At 36.5% G+C, this 22305-nt stretch overlaps 1 protein-coding gene across 1 annotated transcript in view; it reads right to left on the bottom strand.

Annotated features, from left to right (window-relative positions):
• LOC101692992 (N-deacetylase and N-sulfotransferase 4) overlaps positions 1-13675 on the bottom strand; it is a 138733-nt gene extending 125058 nt beyond the window's left edge. The window contains exon 1 of the mRNA XM_004748022.2: positions 13564-13675. Coding sequence (XP_004748079.2) covers positions 13564-13675 — 112 coding nt within the window. The remainder of the gene's footprint in view (positions 1-13563) is intronic.
• Between the last annotated feature and the right edge of the window lie 8630 nt (positions 13676-22305).

Here is a 22305-nt window from a genome sequence, read left to right as displayed (position 1 = left end):
CTCTGCTTGACTTATTTCACTAAGCATGATACGCTCTAGTTCCATCCATGTTGTCGCAAATGGCAAGATTTCATTTCTTTTGATGGCTGCATAGTATTCCATTGTGTATATATACCACATCTTCTTGATCCATTCATCTGTTGATGGACATCTAGGTTCTTTCCATAGTTTGGCTATTGTGGACATTGCTACTATAAACATTTAGGTGCACGTGCCCCTTTGGATCACTACGTTTGTATCTTTAGGGCAAATACCCAATAGTGCAATTGCTGGGTCATAGGGCAGTTCTATTTTCAACATTTTGAGGAACCTCCATGCTGTTTTCCAGAGTGGCTGCACCAGCTTGCATTCCCACAAACAGTGTAGGAGGGTTCCCCTTTCTCCGCATCCTCGCCAGCATCTGTCATTTCCTGACTTGTTGATTTTAGCCATTCTGACTGGTGTGAGGTGATATCGCATTGTGGTTTTGATTTGTATTTCCCTGATGCCGAGTGATATGGATCACTTTTTCATGTGTCTGTTGGCCATCTGGATGTCTTCTTTGCAGAAATGTCTGTTCATGTCCTCTGCCCATTTCTTGATTGGATTATTTGTTCTTTGGGTGTTGAGTTTGCTAAGTTCTTTATAGATTCTGGACACTAGTCCTTTATCTGATATGTCGTTTGCAAATATCTTCTCCCATTCTGTCAGTTGTCTTTTGATTTTGTTCACTGTTTCCTTTGCTGTGCAAAAGCTTTTGATCTTGATGAAATACCAACAGTTCATTTTTGCCCTTGCTTCCCTTGCCTTTGGCGTTGTTCCTAGGAAGATGTTGCTGCGGCTGAGGTCAAAGAGGTTGCTGCCTGTGTTCTCCTCAAGGATTTTGATGGATGCCTTTCGCACATTGAGGTCCTTCATCCATTTTGAGTCTATTTTTGTGTGTAGTGTAAGGAAATGGTCCAATTTCATTTTTCTGCATGTGGCTGTCCAATTTTCCCAGCACCATTTATTGAAGAGGCAGTCTTTTTTCCATTGGACAGTCTTTCCTGCTTTGTCGAAGATTAGTTGACCGTAGAGTTGAGGGTCTATTTCTGGGCTCTCTATTCTGTTCCATTGATCTATGGGTCTGTTTTTGTGCCAGTACCATGCTGTCTTGATGATGACAGCTTTGTAATAGAGCTTGAAGTCTGGAATTGTGATGCCACCAACGTTGGCTTTCTTTTTCAATATCCCTTTGGGTATTCGAGGTCTTTTCTGGTTCCATATAAATTTTAGAATTATTTGTTCCATTTCTTTGAAAAAGATGGATGGTACTTTGATAGGAATTGCATTAAATGTGTAGATTGCTTTAGGTAGCATAGACATGTTCACAATATATATTCTTCCAATCCAAGAGCATGGAACATTTTTCCATTTCTTTGTGTCTTCCTCAATTTCTTTCATGAGTACTTTATAGTTCTCTGAGTATAGATTCTGTGCCTCTTTGGTTAGGTTTATTCCTAGGTATCTTATGGTTTGGGGTGTAATTGTAATGGGATTGACTCCTTAATTTCTCTTTCTTCTGTCTTGCTGTTGGTGTAGAGAAATGCAACTGATTTCTGTGCATTGATTTTATATCCTGACACTTTACTGAATTCCTGTATAAGTTCTAGCAGTTTTGGAGTGGAGTCTTTTGGGTTTTCCACATATAGTATCATATCATCTGCGAAGAGTGATAATTTGACTTCTTCTTTGCCGATTTGGATGCCTTTAATTTCCTTTTGTTGTCTGATTGCTGAGGCTAGGACCTCTAGTACTATGTTGAATAGCAGTGGTGATAATGGACATACCTGCCGTGTTCCTGACCTTAGCGGAAAAGCTTTCAGTTTTTCTCCATTGAGAATGATATTTGTGGTGGGTTTTTCATAGATGGCTTTGATGATATTGAGGTATGTGCCCTCTATCCCTACACTTTGAAGAGTTTTGATCAGGAAGGGATGCTGTACTTTGTCAAATGCTTTTTCAGCATCTATTGAGAGTATCATATGGTTCTTGTTCTTTCTTTTATTGATGTGTTGTATCACATTGACTGATTTGCGGATGTTGAACCAACCTTGCAGCCCTGGAATAAATCCCACTTGGTCGTGGTGAATAATCCTTTTAATGTACTGTTGAATCCTATTGGCTAGTATTTTGTTGAGTATTTTCGCATCTGTGTTCATCAAGGATATTGGTCTATAGCTCTCTTTTTTGATGGGATCCTTGTCTGGTTTTGGGATCAAGGTGATGCTGGCCTCATAAAATGAGTTTGGAAGTTTTCCTTCCATTTCTATTTTTTGGAACAGTTTCAGGAGAATAGGAATTAGTTCTTCTTTAAATGTTTGGTAGAATTCCCCCGGGAAGCCGTCTGGCCCTGGGCTTTTGTTTGTTTGGAGATTTTTAATGACTGTTACAATCTCTTACTGGTTATGGGTCTGTTTAGGCTTTCTATTTCTTCCTGGTTCAGTTGTGGTAGTTTATATGTTTCTAGGAATGCATCCATTTCTTCCAGATTGTCAAATTTATTGGCGTAGAGTTGCTCATAGTATGTTCTTATAATAGTTTGTATTTCTGTGATGTTAGTTGTGATCTCTCCTCTTTCATTCATGATTTTATTTATTTGGGTCCTTTCTCTTTTCTTTTTGATAAGTCGGGCCAGGGGTTTATCAACTTTATTAATTCTTTCAAAGAACCAGCTCCTAGTTTTGTTGATTTGTTCTATTGTTTTTTTGGTTTCTATTTCATTGATTTCTGCTCTGATCTTTATGATTTCTCTTCTCCTGCTGGGCTTAGGGTTTCTTTCTTGTTCTTTCTCCAGCTCCTTTAGGTGTAGGGTTAGGTTGTGTACCTGAGACCTTTCTTGTTTCTTGAGAAAGGCTTGTACCGCTATATATTTTCCTCTCAGGACTGCCTTTGTTGTGTCCCACAGATTTTGAACCGTTGTATTTTCATTATTTGTTTCCATGATTTTTTTCAATTCTTCTTTAATTTCCCGGTTGACCCATTCATTCTTTAGAAGGATGCTGTTTAGTCTCCATGTATTTGGGTTCTTTCCAAACTTCCTTTTGTGGTTGAGTTCTAGCTTTAGAGCATTGTGGTCTGAAAATATGTAGGAAATGATCCCAATCTTTTGATGCCGGTTGAGTCCTGATTTAGGACCGAGGATGTGATCTATTCTGGAGAATGTTCCATGTGCACTAGAGAAGAATGTGTATTCTGTTGCTTTGGGATGAAATGTTCTGAATATATCTGTGATGTTCATCTGGTCCAGTGTGTCATTTAAGGCCTTTATTTCCTTGCTGATCTTTTGCTTGGATGATCTGTCCATTTCAGTGAGGGGAGTGTTAAAGTCCCCTACTATTATTGTATTATTGTTGATGTGTTTCTTTGATTTTGTTATTAATTGGTTTATATCGTTGGCTGCTCCCACGTTGGGGGCATAGATATTTAAAATTGTTAAATATTCTTGTTGGACAGACCCTTTGAGTATGATATAGTGTCCTTCCTCATCTCTTATTATAGTCTTTGGCTTAAAATCTAATTGATCTGATATAAGGATTGCCACTCCTGCTTTCTTCTGATGTCCATTAGCATGGTAAATTCTTTTCCACCCCCTCACTTTAAATCTGGAGGTGTCTTCAGGCTTAAAATGAGTTTCTTGGAGGCAACATAGAGATGGGTTTTGTTTTTTTATCCCTTCTGATACCCTGTGTCTTTTGACAGGTGCATTTAGCCCATTAACATTCAGGGTAACTATTGAGAGATATGAATTTAGTGCCACTGTATAGCCTGTAAGGTGACTGTTACTGTATATGGTCTCTGTTCCTTTCTGATCTACCACTTGTAGGCTCTCTCTTTGCTTAGAGGACCCCTTTCAATATTTCCTGTAGAGCTGGTTTGGTGTTTGCAAATTCTTTCAGTTTTTGTTTGTCCAGAAGGTTTTACTCTCCTTCTATTTTCAATGATAGCGTAGACGGATATAGTATTCTTGGCTGCATGTTTTTCTCGTTTAGTGCTCTGAAAATATCATGCCAGCTCTTTCTGGCCTGCCAGTCTCTGTGGATAAGTCTGCTGCCAATCTAATATTTTTACCATTGTATGTTACAGACTTCTTTTCCCGGGCTGCTTTCAGGATTTTCTCTTTGTCACTGAGACTTGTAAATTTTACTATTAGGTGACAGGGTGTGGGCCTATTATTATTGATTTTGAGGGTGTTCTCTGAACCTCCTGAATTTTGATGCTCATTCCCTTTGTCATATTGGGGAAATTCTCCCCAATAATTCTCTCCAGTATACCTTCTGCTCCCCTCTCTCTTTCTTCTTCTTCTGGAATCCCAATTATTCTAATGTTGTTTTATCTTATGGTGTCACTTATCTCTCGAATTCTCCCCTCGTGGTCCAGTAGCTGTTTGTCCCTCTTTTGCTCAGCTTCTTTATTCTCTGTCATTTGGTCTTCTATATCACTAATTCTTTCTTCTGCCTCATTTATCCTAGCAGTGAGAGCCTCCATTTTTGATTGCACCTCATTAATAGCTTTTTTGATTTCAACTTGTTTAGATTTCAGTTCTTTTATTTCTCCAGAAAGGGCTTTTATATCTCTCGAGAGGGTTTCTCTAATATCTTCCATGCCTTTTTCGAGCCCGGCTAGAACCTTGAGATTTGTCATTCTGAACTCTAGATCTGACATATTACCAATGTCTGTATTGATTAGGTCCCTAGCCTTCGGTACTGCCTCTTGTTCTTTTTTTTGTGTTGAATTTTTCCGTCTTGTCATTTTGTCCAGATAAGAGTATATGAAGGAGCAAGTAAAATACTAAAAGGGTGGCAACAACCCCAGGAAAATATGCTTTAACCAAATTAGAAGAGATCCCAAATCGTGAGGGGGGAGAAAGGGGATAAAAAGAGGTTCAAAAAGGAAGAAAGAAAAAAAAAAGAAAAAAGAAAAAAAAGAATAGAAAAGAATTAAAAAAAAGAAAACAAATAAGAAAAAATATAAAAAAGAAAAGATGTATATATTAGAGAAACTAGTTAAAAAACGTTAAAAAAGAAAAAGGTAAAAGTTAAAAAAAATTTAACCAGAAGGCGAGAAAATATAAACAAAAAATGAAAAATAAAAACATTAAATTATCTGCAAGACTAAAAAAAATCATAGGGAAAAAGCCATGAGTTCTGTGCTTTGCTTTCTCCTCCTCTGGAATTCTGCTGCTCTCCTTGGTATTGAAACCGCACTTTTTGGTAGGTGAACTTGGTCTTGGCTGGATTTCTTGTTGATTTTCTGGGGGAGGGGCCTGTTGTAGTGATTCTCAAGTGTCTTTGCCCCAGGCGGAATTGCACCGCCCTTACCAGGGGCCGGGGTGAGTAATCCGCTCGGGTTTTCTTTCAGGAGCTTTTGTTCCCTGAGTGCTTTCCATAGAGTTCCGGAGGATGGGAATACAAATGGTGGCCTCCTGGTCTCAGGCCCGGAGGAGCCGAGAGCCCAGGGCCCCACTCCTCAGTGCGCCCTCAGAGAACAGCGCCCAGTTACTCCCGTCTGCCTGACCTCCGGCTGCGCTCGGAGCTCACCGAGCCTGCGACCGGTTCAAGGTAACACGGAGCTGCGAGCTTACTGTCAGCTCTGTCTCTGTAGCCGGCTTTCCCGTTCCAATACCCGCAAGCTCTGCGACACTCAGACACCCCCGATCCTTCTGTGACCCTGCGGGACCTGAGGCCACGCTGACCCCGCGTGGGCTTCGTCCCGGTTTAGCCTCTGGAGTGATGTCCCTCAGAGGAACAGACTTTTAAAAGTCTTGATTTTGTGCGCCGTTGATCCGCCGCTTGCCGGGAGCCGGCCCCTCCCCCTGGGGTCTATCTTCCGGTCACTTTGGATTCACTTCTCCACGGGTCCTACCTTTCAGAAAGTGGTTGTTTTTCTGTTTCCAGAATTGCTGTTCTTCTTCTCTTCGATCTGCCAATGGATTTTCAGGTGTTTGCAATCTTTAGATAAGCTATCTAGCTGATCTCCGGCTAGCTGAAGTAGTCTCAGCCTGCTACTTCTCCACCATCTTGACTCCTCCTCCCTCATTGACTTTGTTAATAAGGTGAATATCAAACATTGAAATCCAAATGGAGAAAAGTTTGTCATTTCCTCAGACAGATTTTAAGCGTGTGGTTTTAGACCAAGTGTTTCTTATGGCCATAATTTAGCACAGATTAGAGGTACTTTATGTCACATGCAATGAATGAGTTGTTATTTCTCCCACCCTCCTGTTGTGCTTTGAATACAGAATATTTGAGAAATGCTTCCATTCACTTTAAATTTCACTGATAGTTATTAAAAGTAGCAGGAAGCACAAAATGCATACTTGACCGGGAAGAAGGTCAATTACTCAATTCAAAGGAAATTTGCAGACTATTGATATAAACAGATATGACTGATTATAAAATATTAGTAATTTTTATATTAGAGATTGTGTTAATTTATAAACACTCCTCACAAGGTTGAAAGTGATATTTAAAACCTTACTTATTTTTTAACTTCATAGATTAATTTTCTGTCAGCCTTTCTCTTATTTTATATAGGTCTTATAGTTCAAAGCCATGTGAGGCTAGTTTGTGACACTAGAAATAGCTTAATGAAAAATGCAATACCAAGTCATGCTGAGGGACCAAAGCAGAATTTCTAATGTTTTAAAATCCAACTAAATGAAAATATTAAATTTTTGAATCACTATAAACCCATATTTTCCCTACTATTAACACATATTTTTCTATACTTAATTTGATATGCGAGGATATAATTTGTAGTTCTACGACATCAAGTTACAATCCATTAAAAGAATATGTATTCATATTTAGCCTTTTACTTCTAATCTGATCTAGATTCAAATCTACATGATTCTTAATTAAAGTAAGTATTTTTTGTTCTCACTTAATAGTTATTCCCTTTTACCTCTCTATTATCAATAAATAGTAAATTTTTAAATTCAGAAGTAAAATATTGAAGAATTCACTTTTTTGTTATCACTTGTGGAGGATCTTGTTATGAAATAATAGCATACTTCTAAAAGTTCTTTAAGTCTGCCAGTATAAGAATAATTTTAGCAAGTTCTGGGCTATAGGTTAATTCCTACAAGGCAACATTAAAATGCAATTTATGGGGCACCTGGGTGGCTCAGCCAGTTAAGTGTCTGCTTTTGGCTCAGGTCATGATCCCAGGGTCCTGAGATGGAGCCCCATGTTTGGCTCCCTTCTCAGCAGAGAGCCTGTTTCTCCCTCTCCCCTGCCTATCACTCTGCCTACTTGTTTCTCCCTGTTTCTCCCTCTCCCCTGCCTATCACTCTGCCTACTTGTACTTTCTCTCTGTCAAATTAAGAAATAAAAATCTTAAAAACAAACAAACAAACAAACAAACAAAAACACCTAAGATAAGCCGGCACAATGATCTTTATTTTAAAAAAACAATTTCTAAAATTCCAATGTCTGCATTATTGCTTTTTTATAAATGTCTGCTTTATATTTGCTCATTATGTATGAAATATTATAATTCCTAAATGACAAGAAGATGTTTGTATTTTCTTTGTATATTGAATCTGGCATGGTTCCATATAGGTAGGTAGGTATGTACTAAACTAATTTTAAATATTACAATAAATAAAAAGAACTGTGGGTGATGAAAATCGATTAAAAGTTACCTACGGTTACCTATTATTTCTAGAACTGATAAATTCAACAAAGCTGTAGAGCTCAAAATCAATATACAGAAATCTGCTGTATTTCTGTGCACTAATAACAAAATAGTAGAAAGAGAAATTAAGAAAAGAATCCATTTACAATTACACCAGAAATAGTAAAATACCTAGGAATAAACCTCACTAAGGAAGTGTAACACTAGTACTCTAAAGAGTTAAGACATTGATGAAAGAAATAGAAGATTAAGAAATTTTAAATAAATGGAAAGATATGCCATGCTGATGGGTTGAAAGAACTAATGTTAAAATATCCAAACTATCCAAAGCAATCTACAGATTCAGTGCAATTGTATCAAAATATCAATAGTATTTCTCACAGAACAAGAACAAATAATCCTAAAATTTGTATGAAACCACAAAAGGCCACGAATAGCCAAAACCATCTTGAAGAAGAAGAATTAACTTGGAGTGCCACAATCCCAGATTTCAGACTATACTACAAAGTTATAGTAATCAAAACAATATAGAATTAGCACAAAAATAACCACATAGATCAATAGAACAGAATAGAGAGCCCAGACAGAAACCCACACTTATGCAGTCAATTAGTCTATGTCAAAGGAAGGAAGAATATGCTGGGGGGGGGATTCTCTTCAATAAATGGTGTTGGAAAAATTGGACAGCTATATGCAGAAGAATGAAACTGGACACTGTACACAAAAATACTCAAAAAGGATTAAAGATCTAAATAGAAGATCTGAAACGATAAAACTCCTAAAACTCCTAAAGGAAAACATAAGCAGTAATCTCTTTGACATCAACTTCAACAATAATTTTCTGGATATGTTTCCCCAGTCAAGAAAAACAAAAGCAAAAACAAATTATTGGGACTACATCACACTAAAAAGTTTTTGCACAAAGAAACCACCAACAAAACAAAAGGCAACCTACTGAATGAGAGAAGATTATTCGCAAATGATATACCTGATAAAGAATTCACACAACTCAACACCCCCCCGCCAAAAAAAAATCCACAAATAATCCAATTAAAATGGGCCAGAGGTACTGAATAGACATTTTTGCAAAGAAGACACACAGGTGGCTGAAAGACATGTGAGAAGATACATCACTAATCATCAGGAAAAAAATGCAAATCAAAACCACAATGACATATCACCTAACACTAGTCAGAATGGCCAGTATCAAAAATATATAAAAAAAAAAATAGGAAGTGTTGGTGAGAATGTAGAGTAAAGAGAACATTTGTCCACTTTTGGCAGGAATGTAAACTGGTGCAGCCACTAGAGAACACAGTTTGAAGGTTCCTCAAAAAACTAGAAATAGAACTACCATCCAATCCAATAATTCCACTTCTGGGTATTTACCCAAGGGGGTGGGGAACAAAAAAAACACTAATCAGGAAAAGATACATGAACTCCTATGTTTACTGCAGCCTTATTTACAAGAGCCAAGATAAGGAATCAACCCAAGTGTCCATCCATAGATGAGTGGATAAAGAAGATTTGGTATATATACACAATGGAATATTACTCAGGTATAAAAAAGAATGAAATCTTACCTTTGGGGACAATATTTCATTTGAAATATTGAATGAAATAAATCAGAGAAAGACAAATATCCTATGATTTCACTTATATGTGAAATCTAAAAAAAACAAAACAAACAACAAAACAATAATAATGCAAAGGAGAAACAAACTCATATACAGAGAGGATAAACTACTGATTGCAAAAGGGGAGTGGAGTGGGATATGGGTGAAACAGGGTGACGGGGATTAGAGGTATAATCACCCAGTTATACAATAAATAAATCACTGGGATGAAAAGTATGGCATAGGGAATATAGTTAATAACATTGTAATATCATTGGAGACAGATGGAAACTACAGTTATCATGGTGAGCATTTTGTAGTGCAAATGACTCTTTTTTTCTGATTTTTTAAAAAGATTTTATTTACTTGAAAGAGAGTAAGCATAAGCAGGGGACAGGAGCAGAGAGACAGGGACAAGAAGACTCCATGCTGAATATGGAGCCTAACACAAGATTCGATCCCACAACTCTGAGATCATGACCTGAGTGGAAATCAAAAGAGGGACACTTAACCAACTGAGCCACCCAGGTGCCCCTGAATATGGTTTTCAAATCACTATGTTGTACACCTGAAACTATCATACATATGTCAATGACACCTCAATTAAACATTTTAAAAAATTAACTTCAGAAAATGTGTTCAGTACATTGCAATGCATGTAAAACCTTCAAGAAGACACATGGCAAATATATTTCTAAGAATGTTACTTATATTGATAAATAAGTGGGGTTTATCTTTTTATTGTATACTTATGTATGTTAGATATATGTTTCACTGAATAACTTATAAAGCACATACATAATAGGTGTTTGTAAGAATGTTACTTCTGTATGTAAGAGCAGTGTTATTTCAGTTGATTGTGTTCCCCACACTGCATTGCAAACACTCTTTAAACTCTTTAAAGGCAAATAAATAAAAATATAAACACGTGTATGGATGTAAACTATAATTTCAAAATTAGAAATTAGAGTGATGTGCATTATTCAGTTTACTTTTTTCATAAAATTTTATCTTATAAAAAAGTATTTTTAAAATAGCAATAATAAACACATAGCACTTAGAACATGCTATCCGTTATTCTAGATGAGGGAGATATGATTTCCATCTAGAGATGCAGAAACTGAGGCACAGATAGTTTAAGTAACCCGTTTATGTTCACAAGCCTAGTAAATGTCAGTCTGGATTTGAGCAAAGCAGTCTGTTTCTAATACCTACTCTGAACTAGTAATTTATATAGTAAATTGAAAACAAAAATCAAAGAGAGGTGAATGAATATAATACCTTTTTAAAAAATTTCATGTTTGAAAGTTTATAGTTTTATATAAAGAATGTATATTTTTTCATAAAAACATTATTAATACAATTTATGAATATCCATGAAGTAATTGATTGAGTCATATTCGATTTATTATTAATTACAAAGAGTGGCAATGATTGCCACTAGAAGTTATGTCCTACAAAAATAATACTTGTAGCAGAAGACATCTTCATGCTGTAATGTATTCATTCTCTGAGTTTTCATTGTGCAATTCCAATCAAACTTTACATATTTTCATACCAAAACATTTTATTTCAAACTCCACACTTTTATTTTTTCCTTTTAATCAACAGTATGTCTTCCCTCTTTCAATTTGTCACCTGTGAGGGGCTGACTGCTTAGGGAAAGCTTAGGTATATGTCCTTTTGGGTGAGATTGTTTTTAGCATGTGAAGGCCAGAGAAACTGAACAGGAAAGGATACATGGGAAATACAAGTGAGTGGAGCAGTCTAAGAAATGAAGACTCTCTCATTATTACACTGGGCATATGTGATTAAATGTCTTCAAAACAATGAGGCTCATCAATCAGCATCCTCATGCATTGGGAAATCAGAACATCCTAGGAGAGAGCTGAGACAATCATTGTGATGAGACCGTCTTCTAATAGTTACACATCACAGTGGAGTGCAGGTATAAAGAGAGCACTTCCCTGATTTGCAAACTTTGCTCCATATACTTAAGCCTGCATATAAGAATGTGACGAGATAAGATAGAGGTATGCCCTCCCTGTAGTGGGCATCACCAATGTTAATTCCACTCTAGAAGAAACCTTGGTATCTCTGAGTAAATTAGTAAGTACTCAATACAATATGATTACACCTTTGAACTACAGTTAGGATGCCTTTCAAGGATTCTACACATAAAGTAGCAAGTCAGTGAGAGTGTCATCCTTATGTGAAAGAAAGTAAACCTCTGGCATTTACAAATTTATATATATTGCTTGATTTCTAAAGTGTACTATCGACACAGCATAACAGAATAAAGTTTTTCTTTTGTTATTTTTGTAAGGCTCGTACCGACATAAAGAGTCGAAAGAGTCAATAAGGTCTTCTTAAAAGATATAATTAAAATGAATTTTTTTGTATCTTCCTCCAACAACCATCCCTGTGATATTAACTAGTGAGTTGTTCATTTCCTACTGGATTTGTACTGTATACATGTTCAGGATCATAAAGAAGAAATGAGAAGTGTAATAACCTGCTATCAACATTAACTCTGTGAATGTCTGGCAGCTTTAATAGTTCTGAATATGAAAAGCAAATAAAAGAGCTGAGGCAGTTATCCAGATATATTTCAAACAAAAGAATGGCTTTACTTGCACTATATAGCTATTTAAGACCAAATAGTATTGTTTGTGTGTGAACTCCAAATAATCCCATAATTTTTCCTCTGCATGAGTAGATATAGTTTTAGAGTTATCTGCTTTATAACTTCAGAATCAGGGCTTCTTAGGCCTGAATTCATTTCTTGAGGGGGCTTTTGAAAAAGATTTACAAAACCATGTCTATTTTCAAAATTGTAAGCTGGAATTACTTTGCCTGTGCAGATATGATGACCCAAATCTCTTTGTGCAAAATGTCCTTTTAAAATATGCAATCATTTAATTTATCAAATGGTCTAAATACTAATTTTCCTTCTATTACTTTAAACAGATTTACATGTTTCAAAGCAGGAGGGAAAAGGCATTAAAGAAAAGCCAATAAGACATCACTGCTTCAATATTCTAATAAAACAAGCTGAGCCTCCTTGGTTAAACATTAAAAAGCTTCTTTGGGTAAGTGAGCTGCATTTATGATAATTAAAGACTACCTTTGCATGGGATGTTTTAAATGTCAATAACATGCATGCACAGAGAATACCAGGGAATGTTTTCACTAAGATAGTATGAAGTAACAACAGTGCAAAGTCATAAAGTATTTGGCTTATACCACAACTGCAGAAATAGGAGCGGATAGTAATATTGCCCTAATACAGCTCTAACACACCATTTTGTGTTATGTCTGCCATTATTATAAGATAGTCACTTCTATGCACATAGTTTTCTCCATATGGGTGCCAGACATTAGAATGTTGGTACTCAGAATATAAAAGTCATATTCTGGAGATGAAGATGGGTAAAGAGGTGAGAAATATAAGAATAGAGAGTAGTGCATGAACGCCAATTAAATTTTAAGAAATTGTTGAGAAGCTGATACTGAACAGAAATGCAACTGTGGGGAGATGAACATGAGAGACTGTGAACTCTGAGAAGCAAACTGAAGGTTTTGGAGGAGAGCGGGGCGAGAGGTTGGGTGAGCCTGGTGGTGGGCATTATGGAGGGCACATATTGAATGGAACACTGGGTGCGGTGCATAAACAATGTAGTCTGGAACACTGAAAAGAAAAAAAAAGAAAAGAAAAAAAAGAAATGCAACTGTGGCTGAGTAGAGATGGAAAGAAATAAGATTGTTTTAATGCATGTTGGACCAAGTTGTTCTAATATTTTTAGGGAAAAATCCTGAAAGGGTAATTAAGCAAGATGACCCTCTATTATTAATTTTCTTTGAGGCTATAAAATTGCTCTCTGATCACCAGATGTTTTCCAAAGGAAAATGTGTACCAAAATGGCAGTCACTTTGATTATTATTGGAGTGTCATTGCCATCATCCTCATCCTTATCATACTCATCATCACAATCACTATGCTTTCTGCTTGGACTATGCTGAGACACAAGAGGCATAGTCACAGAACGATGATCATGATTTCTTTTACTGAGTTGAAAAAGTCAATTCTTTTCCTCTTTTGCCCTTGATTCTAACAGTATTTGCCAAAGTAAACAAGCTCATTGATTTTGGATTTGGCTGCTCATATAATGCACCCAAGTTTTCCCCATCATCAGTCTGGATATTCTATTTCTCCTACTTATGAAACATTTAAAATCCCCTCTCCTATTTATATGTAGCTGCCTGAGAACACAAAGCTCCTTCTTACCTGTGTGGTAAAACTTCCCTGAAAATCCAAGGTTGAAGGTAAAATTTGCAACCTGAGTGCGCAGTAAATTTTGAGTCTCTAGTAATGCCTGAAATAAATAAGAAATTAACATGATTTTAGAAAAATAAATATGAAGCTTTGGGATGCCTCTTTTTCAAATGTGTATGCATGAGTGAAACAAAATAATATGGGCTTTCTTGCTTTTTGGGTTTTTGATGGATACTGTTATTTGCTATTCATATTTTGGGTATTATAATCGCTATTGTTATTTTTATTGAAGTTCACCAAATTACGAAGCAGTTAAGTCCAAAGCACATTGTAAGTTGCTGAAAGGCAATTCTCTAACCACATAGCACTGAAATCATTTTTCATTTCCATGTGAGACATTTCTTGATTTCAGATTATTACACTTTTTTTCCTCAGGGGAAATTTTTCAGAGTTGTTGAATGTAGCAAGTCTTGCATTTGTTGGTAAGGAATAGGAAGGTAACATTTGTTTGAGTTGCTATTTATTTAACTGTGCTATCTCCCCTATCATTTTTTAAAGGCTAATCATTGAATTTAAGGCTTGGGTTTTTACTACACAAACTAAAGAGAAATGAATAGTTTAAAGGGTGTTGATTGCAAATGTTGAGACATGAACAAGTCAAGCACAGATAGGAAATAGATAAACAATTACATAAAGAAAAATTTCCAACTGTGGCAAAATGTCCCGATTTTCTGTATTTGGAATTATTATTATTATTTTTTTAATTTTTAATTTTTTATAAACATATATTTTTATCCCCAGGGGTACAGGTTTTTGAATCGCCAGGTTTACACACTTCACAGCACTCACCATAGCACATACTCTCCCCAATGTCCATAATCCCACCCCCTTCTCCCAAACCCCCTCCCCCCAGCAACCCTCAGTTTGTTTTGTGAGATTAAGAGTCACTTATGGTTTGTCTCCCTCCCAATCCCATCTTGTTTCATTTAGGAGAAGAATAAATGGAATTATTTTTTTTATAATGCATCTAATTTTACATTAATTTCTTTTTTTTTTTTTTTGTTTTACATTTTTGGCAATCTCTTTTTTTTTTAATAATTTTTTATTTTTTATAAACATATATTTTTATCCCCAGGGGTACAGGTCTGTGAATCACCAGGTTTACACACTTCACAGCACTCACCAAAGCACATACCCTTCCCAATGTCCATAATCCCACCCCCTTCTCCCAAACCCCCTCCCCCCAGCAACCCTCAGTTTGTTTTGTGAGATTAAGAGTCACTTATGGTTTGTCTCCCTCCCAATCCCATCTTCCCTCGAGAAGAATACATTAATTTCTTATTTGTCAACAGGATAAGAACCGACAGATAGTAATCTTTGGATAAGACTTAGTCCAGTAAATTTTCTGCCAGTCCTTCAACTGCAATTATTCTTATGTAGCATAATTCAGAACTCTCAGATCCTTGGCTTTTTGGTTTACTTATTGACTCAGAAGGCATTTCCTGTTTTTAAATAGATATGTAAAGGGGACTTACTTTGTTCTGATGAAAATGAGAAACTCATTTCAAACTATTTTTGCTTACTGCAAACCATATGTTAAGGTGAGTATTTTTGCTTTTTGCTAACCATATGTTAAGGTGAATAAAGAGTCAGAAATTAAGACAATTTTTTTGAATATTAGTCACAGTGGCTATGCATTTGCTTTAAAAATTTGCAAAACTACTTACTCTCTCAGAATTAAGAGAACTCCTGCAAATTAGTTTAATTAAATAAAAGAAAAGAGAACAACGAGGATGTTGGTGACTATATAATCAGTGGATATCCAAGGTTACATTTAGTTATTTCATTGTAATCTTGGCCAATCTTACATATCATGAATTGAATAGAAAAAGGGAAAAAACAGATCGATTGGTTTAACTCAGTGGTATAAAATATATTTTTTAAAGTTCTCAAAAAGAACAAAGTAGGGGCGCCTGGGTGGCTCAGTGGGTTAAAGCCTCTGCCTTCGGCTCAGGTCATGGTCCCAGGGTCCTGGGATCGAGCACCCGCATCCAGCATCGGGCTCTCTGCTCAGCAGGGAGCCTGCTTCCCCCTCTCTCTCTGCCTGCCTCTCTGCCTACTTGTGATCTCTCTCTGTCAAGTAAATAAATAAAATCTTAAAAAAAAAAAAAAGAACAAAGTAAATATTAAAAAGAGGTTGGAGTTAAAAATAAAGTCGATTGGACCAGCTGGGCATATTGGTAACTCTGGTGGAATACAGTTTTAAATAGAAAACATCACACATCATTTTATCTTAGTTTGCCGCCCCCCCCACCCCGGTTTCTCATTTTATTTAATGAACAGTCCTTGGGACTCTATATCTTGAAAGAGTTCATTAAAAACATTTCTCCCTTCCCCAGTATTCCTTATCACTCCAACCCCCCTCCAACTCTCTAGCTCTGAGTTCTTGAAGTTATTGTTCTGCATTTATATCTCCACTATCCATTCTTAAATTTCCTAAATATGTATTGTAGTTGCATAGAGTGTTGGGTGTAACAAGCATAGTCCCTTTAACCTAGGACCTCAATGGGTAGAAAGGGAGAGAGATTTTAAATAGACAGTCAAACAAATGTGTAATTACAACTCATGGTAAGTTCTACAAAAGAAATCTAGGGCATGCTGTGAGAGACACAGTAAAGGATTTTAATTTATACTGAGGGTGTGGGCTTACACTTTTGATGTTTTCTTAGGGACAATCAAACATCAATCTGTTTTTTCCACAATCAACTTGCCACCACTTTAGAATTCTCTCATTGTCTTTTTCTTGGGCTTTTAAAACACTGTGGTCTGCTAACCTATTCCCACCTTTAAGTTTTACCTTCCTCTGCTCTGCCTTACAAATGCTAAAATTCTGCAAAAATGCTAACACCTGGCAAGACAAGCTCACAAAAGTGAGGACAGATGAATATTTTTCCACCAGTACTAATTAACTCTATGAAGAATTTGACAGACTCTTCCATTGTTGAAAGAAATAGAGTTCTCTAGTCATATTCTCCCAATATGTAATCTTGATTAATGTGGGAGTAAAAATGACAATTGCTGTAAGTAAAAACAAAACAAAATAAATGGATTAAAAAGCAAATCCTAAAAGCCTCCAATCCTGTCTACTTCAGTATAAAAAATGTTCTTTGATTTCCAAAATTCAGGGAAAGAAAATTTCCATGGTCTTACAATGATAAAAGAGAGACACAAATAATAATGAGTAACAAAAGAGGTCTAATTTTAAAAATAAAAATCAGAAATAAGGGTAAAAGAAGAAAGTATTAAACCACCAAAATTAAAAAAGAAATGTAGAAAAAAATAAAGAATAGAAATATAGGAAAATTTTCAGAAGAAATGTTAGACAAGAAAAAATACAAATATAAAATTATGAATAAATGAAATATAATGAAAAAGTTATTTTAGAAAAACTTGTTTATAAAGTAAAAGTAATATGTCTCAGAGATAAAAATCAAATTGTCAAACTTAGGAAATAGCATGTCTCTATAGATGTGCTTTTTTTATCTGACTATTTTGTGAGGAAGTTTGACTAACTTTTGAACATAAATGTAAAATGAAATATATTTAATGTTTGGACACTAAACCTCAGTTATTTCTTTAATAGTTCACATCATAAAAAATATAAACAGCTTTGAAGTTTTCCCTTGCATTATTTAGGAAGAACTTACTAAGTTACCTGATTAGATATTAAAGAGAATAAACATATATAACAAGAAAAATCAAAATTTGGGAGAAGGGGGTGGGATTATGGACATTGGGGAGGGTATGTGATTTGGTGAGTGCTGTGAAGTGTGTAAACCTGGTGATTCACAGACCTGTACCCCTGGGGATAAAAATATATGTTTATAAAAAATAAAAAAAAAAAAAAAAAAAAAAAAAAAATTCATTCTTTTAATAAATATCGCTTGCATTCATTTAATGTTCTCATAATGAGTTCCTTAGTATTTAATAAAGCAATTCCAACTTACCCTATTGCAAAATGTTAAAGAAATAGTTCTCAAGCTTTATTTTTCATAAAAATTTTTAAAAGAGACTGCTAATATTGTGGATTCTGGGGACCCACTTGAAGAGTTATTGATTTAGTGTTACATGATAGGGTCCAGTCCTGTGTATTTTATCATAGACCCCAGTCGGTTCTAAAAATGGTCAAAAGCAATTGTTTCCAAGTTACCCATAAGAAATGAATTGCCGGGGGCGCCTGGGTGGCTCAGTGGGTTAAAGCCTCTGCCTTGGGCTCGGGTCATGATCCCAGGGTCCTGGGATGGAGCCCCACATCAGGCTCTCTGCTCAGCAGGGAGCCTGCTTCCCCCTCCCCCTCTCCCTCTGCCTGCCTCTCTGTCTACTTGTGATCTCTATCTGTCAAATAAATAAAATCTTAAAAAAAAAAAAAAGAAAGAAATGAATTGCCAGAATGTTTATAAGATAACTTTCTCCAGACCCATGCTCTGGGAATTCTGAATTAGATTATAAAAAAATAGAACCTAGGAGATTAAGAGTCATTTATGGCTTGTCTTCCTCCCAATCCCATCTTGCTTCATTGATTCTTCTCCTACCCACTTAATCTCACAAAACAAACTGAGGGTTGCTGGGGAGAGGGGGGTTGGGAGAAGGGGTTGGGATTATGGACATTGGGGAGGGTATGTGCTATGGTGAGTGCTGTGAAGTGTGTAAACCTGGCGATTCACAGACCTGTACCCCTGGGGATAAAAATATATGTTTATAAAAAATAAAAAATTAAAAAAAAAAGAAAAGACAAAAGAAAAAAAATGGAACCTAGGAAACCGTAATTTTAGTATATGTGCTGCTGAATTTTTCTTGTAGCTTCAAATTGAAGATTAAAACCATCAAGGAACTTATGGAAATATTAAGTTAATGTATTATTTAGACTAATTTCAAATTATGTTGTGTAAGTCTTAATCCACTCTGATATTTAGGTAGTTTAATATATGGCTAACCCTTTCCCTAAATATACGTAATTTGTAAGGCATGACCATCTACATATATTGATATAGCCTTATACTTTTAAAATTTCAAACCAAATACATAAGTGTGATAGATTTTGTTCTTTTTTTTTTTTTAAGATTTTATTTTATTTGTTTGATAGACAGAGATTGCAAGTAGGCAGAGAGAGAGGGGGAAGCAGGCCCCTCACTGAGCAGGGAGCCCCATGTGGGGCTCGATTCCAGGACTCCAAGATCATGACCTGAGCTGAAGGCTGAGGCCCAACCCACTGAGCCACCCAGGCACCCCAGTTTTTGTTCTTTTTGTACAGTGTTTTTTTAAAATATATATATAGTAACTCATAAAAACAATATCTTATTTATGAGGTAGGAACCAGAAGAGGTTATCTTTATTCTTATTGTCCAAGTGGATAAAATTCTTTCATGGAAAGTTTAAATGGCCTATGTAGATAACACATGGAGAGGCCAAAATTGAGTATGTTTGCCTTAACACTTGGTCCAGCCTTAATAGCTTCAGGTCCCACTATAGTAAGTTTGTGTAGCCATCCAGGATGAAATGACTCAGGATTCCATGAACTTTTGGACACACTATTTATTGATGTACAAGTGAAGATGATTGAGGCTGATTGAGGGCGAAAGTATGAAGCTTTTGAAGTTCGCTTTTGGTAGTCTCTGCCTTCCTTCCCTTTAGAAGCAATCCACACTCCTTCAGAAACCTATTTATTCTCTCTCTCTTTTTTCTAAGGATTTTATTTATTTATTTGTTAAAGAGAGAGAGATAGAGAGAGAGTGAGAGTGAGCACACACACAAGCAGGGGGAGCTGCAGGCAGAGGGAGAAACAGGCTCCCTGCTGAGAAGGGAGCTGAGTACAGGACTCAAATCCAGGACCCTGGGATTATGACCTGAGCTAAAGGTAGACACTTAACCAACTGAGACACCCAGGCTTCCGTCTCCCTCTCTTTGTAAAAATAAAGCCTTACTGCCACTCAAAGAGGAAACTGTCTGATATAATTTACACATTGAAAAAAATTTTTCACACAAATACACAAAGTCTTCCACAGTGTTTCACACTGAAGTTTGTCTATGATTGTGGAATGAATGAGGTAACTAAGGAAGAATGAATGAATGTGTGTAATAATAATACTAAAGAAATCTGGGGGCCTTTTGTGGGGAGAAGGTTTTGGGGATCCTTCTGCTGAAATCATACTCAATTTGAAGAACAGCTTGCTGAGTAGAAAAACACCACTGCATTTCAGAGCAATTGCCCTCTTATCTCTCCACCCATCACTTAAGTGTTGCACTCCCAACTCCCAGTCTCACCGAAGTCTCCAGGAAACCAGTGATCTGAGACTTACCCTCTGGGCTCTCTTCCTCCTTGTGCCATTATTAATTCATCCATCCATTGAAACAATATTAACTGAACACCTGCTATGTTTCAGGCACTCTCTAGGTACTAAGGACACAGGAAAGAATGCTAATAATAATCGAGCCTTTACTGTGTGTTAGGTACTCTGAAAAACACTCGGTTTGAATTATCTCTTTAAATCTCCCTATGATCCCCTAACCAACCCTGTTTTACAAATAAGGACTAAAAGGCACAGAGAAACTAAATAAGCTACATAAGTTTATGGAGCTGAAGTTGGAAAATTCTGACAAACAAAACCAATAAACTTGTTCTTGTGGAACTTAGGTTCTGTTTAGGTGTACAGATGATACACATGGAAAATCAATCATAATTATTTAATTGCAAATTTTAATTAGTGGTGCAGAAATAGTGTTATAGTATATGCTATTCTTTTTTTTTTTTAAATATTTTATTTATTTATTTGACAGAGATCACAGTAGGCAGAGAGGCAGGCAGAGAGAGAGGGGGAAGCAGGCTCCCTGCTGAGCAGAAAGCCCGATGAGGGGCTTGATCCCAGGACACTGGGATCATGACCTGAGCCGAAGGCAGAGGCTTAACCCACTGAGCCACCCAGGCACCCCTAGTATATGCTATTCTTAAAACTAACACAGAGTCCCTACATTTCAACAGGATGGGCACCATGCTCTATACAGCCTTTCTGAAAAAGTGACAATTTAGTTGAGCCATGAAAAATACGAGGCCAGTCATGCCCAACTCAGCTCTGGAGGAGTGTGCTCTGGGCAAACAGGGTAGTAAGAACAAGGCCCAATGTCAGGAAAAGCCCTGGTATCTTACCACACTCTACTTCATCTCACATAAGACAGGATTTTTACATTCTAAATTGATTCCTTTGGCTACTTGCTGAGAAGGTATTGCAGGAAAACTGGAACAACCCCGGAAAGTCATTGAGGAGGCTTTTGCAGTAGATCCAATAAGCACAAAATAAAGGCATGGCTTCATACTAAGAGTACTGGGAATGGAAGGAAGGAAGGACGGACGGACGGACAGATGGATGGGAGTGTACTTGTTGCTGGGCTGCTGTGGGAAGTGAAGTGGAGTGTAATTTCATTAATGCTTCAGATTTCTGACATTCAGTGAGTTGGGGGGAGAGTTGGGAAAGGTTTTGAGGGAAAAATCAATACTGGCACTGCTACACTAAACATTCTCACAACAGGCTGGCTTGTTGTTGAAACTTCTAGAACACTCCTAACAGGAAAGACGGAGCTTAAAGTTCTAGAGCATCATTGCTTTTAAACCTTTGTTATCCATAATTGGAGGGCAAGCTTTAGGAACTAACTGCATAAGGAATGTATGTATTGGTAACGGGAATAGTCTCATAGCATAAGGAGTGATTTTTGCATACTGGAAGGTTAAACACTGATGCTAATTAAAATACTGGCAAAGAGAAGAGACAATTTGAAAGTTGGTTTGACCTTGTAAAATAATATTAACTCGTGTCACGTATGTGAAGAGTTTGCATTTTCTGCTTGATTATCAAAGAACACAATGAAGGTTATATAAATCATTAAATTTGAAATACATTTACAGTGCTGTAAATTTTATTTTATTGCATCAGCAAAACAGTCCATGTGACTTTGATTCCTTCCTGGGGGTGAATGGATTTTTTGTGTGTCCTAAAGTTTGTTACTTCAAAGTTTCCTGGGCAGCTTCGTGTTCACAGAATTCTAAACCATTCTTACTTCAGTTCATTCTGAAAGTATGTGAGATGAACTTTGACTTCTGCTTTCTGATTAGCAGTCTGGTATTCTTCCTGGGATCAGAAAATTTCCTTAAACAAGGTAAAATACTGCCCAGTTCTTATAAGTCCCAAATTTTCTTCAACTGTACTCTCATTTTCAGTCCATGTAGATCATCTCAAACAATGAGTGGTTTCTGTTCCCATGTTCTACCTAATTCACTGGAACTTTGAATTAAATATGTTTGAATCAAATATGAAGTATAAGGCCCTTCAGATAATTTATACATTTGTACAAATAGTTTTATACATTTATATATAAATTTTTAAAAGATTTTATTTATTTATTTGAGAGAGAGAGAGAGAGAGAGAGCATGAGTCGGGAGGAAGGGGAGGAGCAGAAGGAGAAGCATATTATCCCAGAACAGGGAGCCCAATGCAGGGCTCTACCCCAGCACCCTGGGATCATGGCCAGGGCCAAAGGTAGTCGCTTAGCCACCTGAGCTACCTAGGTACCCCACATTATGTATAAATTATACTTAAGTGATAAATTTATACATTTATTATTTGAACCACTGGCATTCTACTTTAAAAGTTTTTTCCTCCAAGCTTGGTCTTTAATTATATTCTTTAATTTACTTTTCCTGTAGGC

Source organism: Mustela putorius, unplaced genomic scaffold (assembly GCF_011764305.1).
Source record: "Mustela putorius furo isolate JIRA1106 unplaced genomic scaffold, ASM1176430v1.1 tig00000868_pilon_pilon_pilon, whole genome shotgun sequence".
Taxonomy (NCBI): Eukaryota; Metazoa; Chordata; class Mammalia; order Carnivora; family Mustelidae; genus Mustela; species Mustela putorius.
This window is presented reverse-complemented; position numbering and strand designations above follow the sequence as displayed.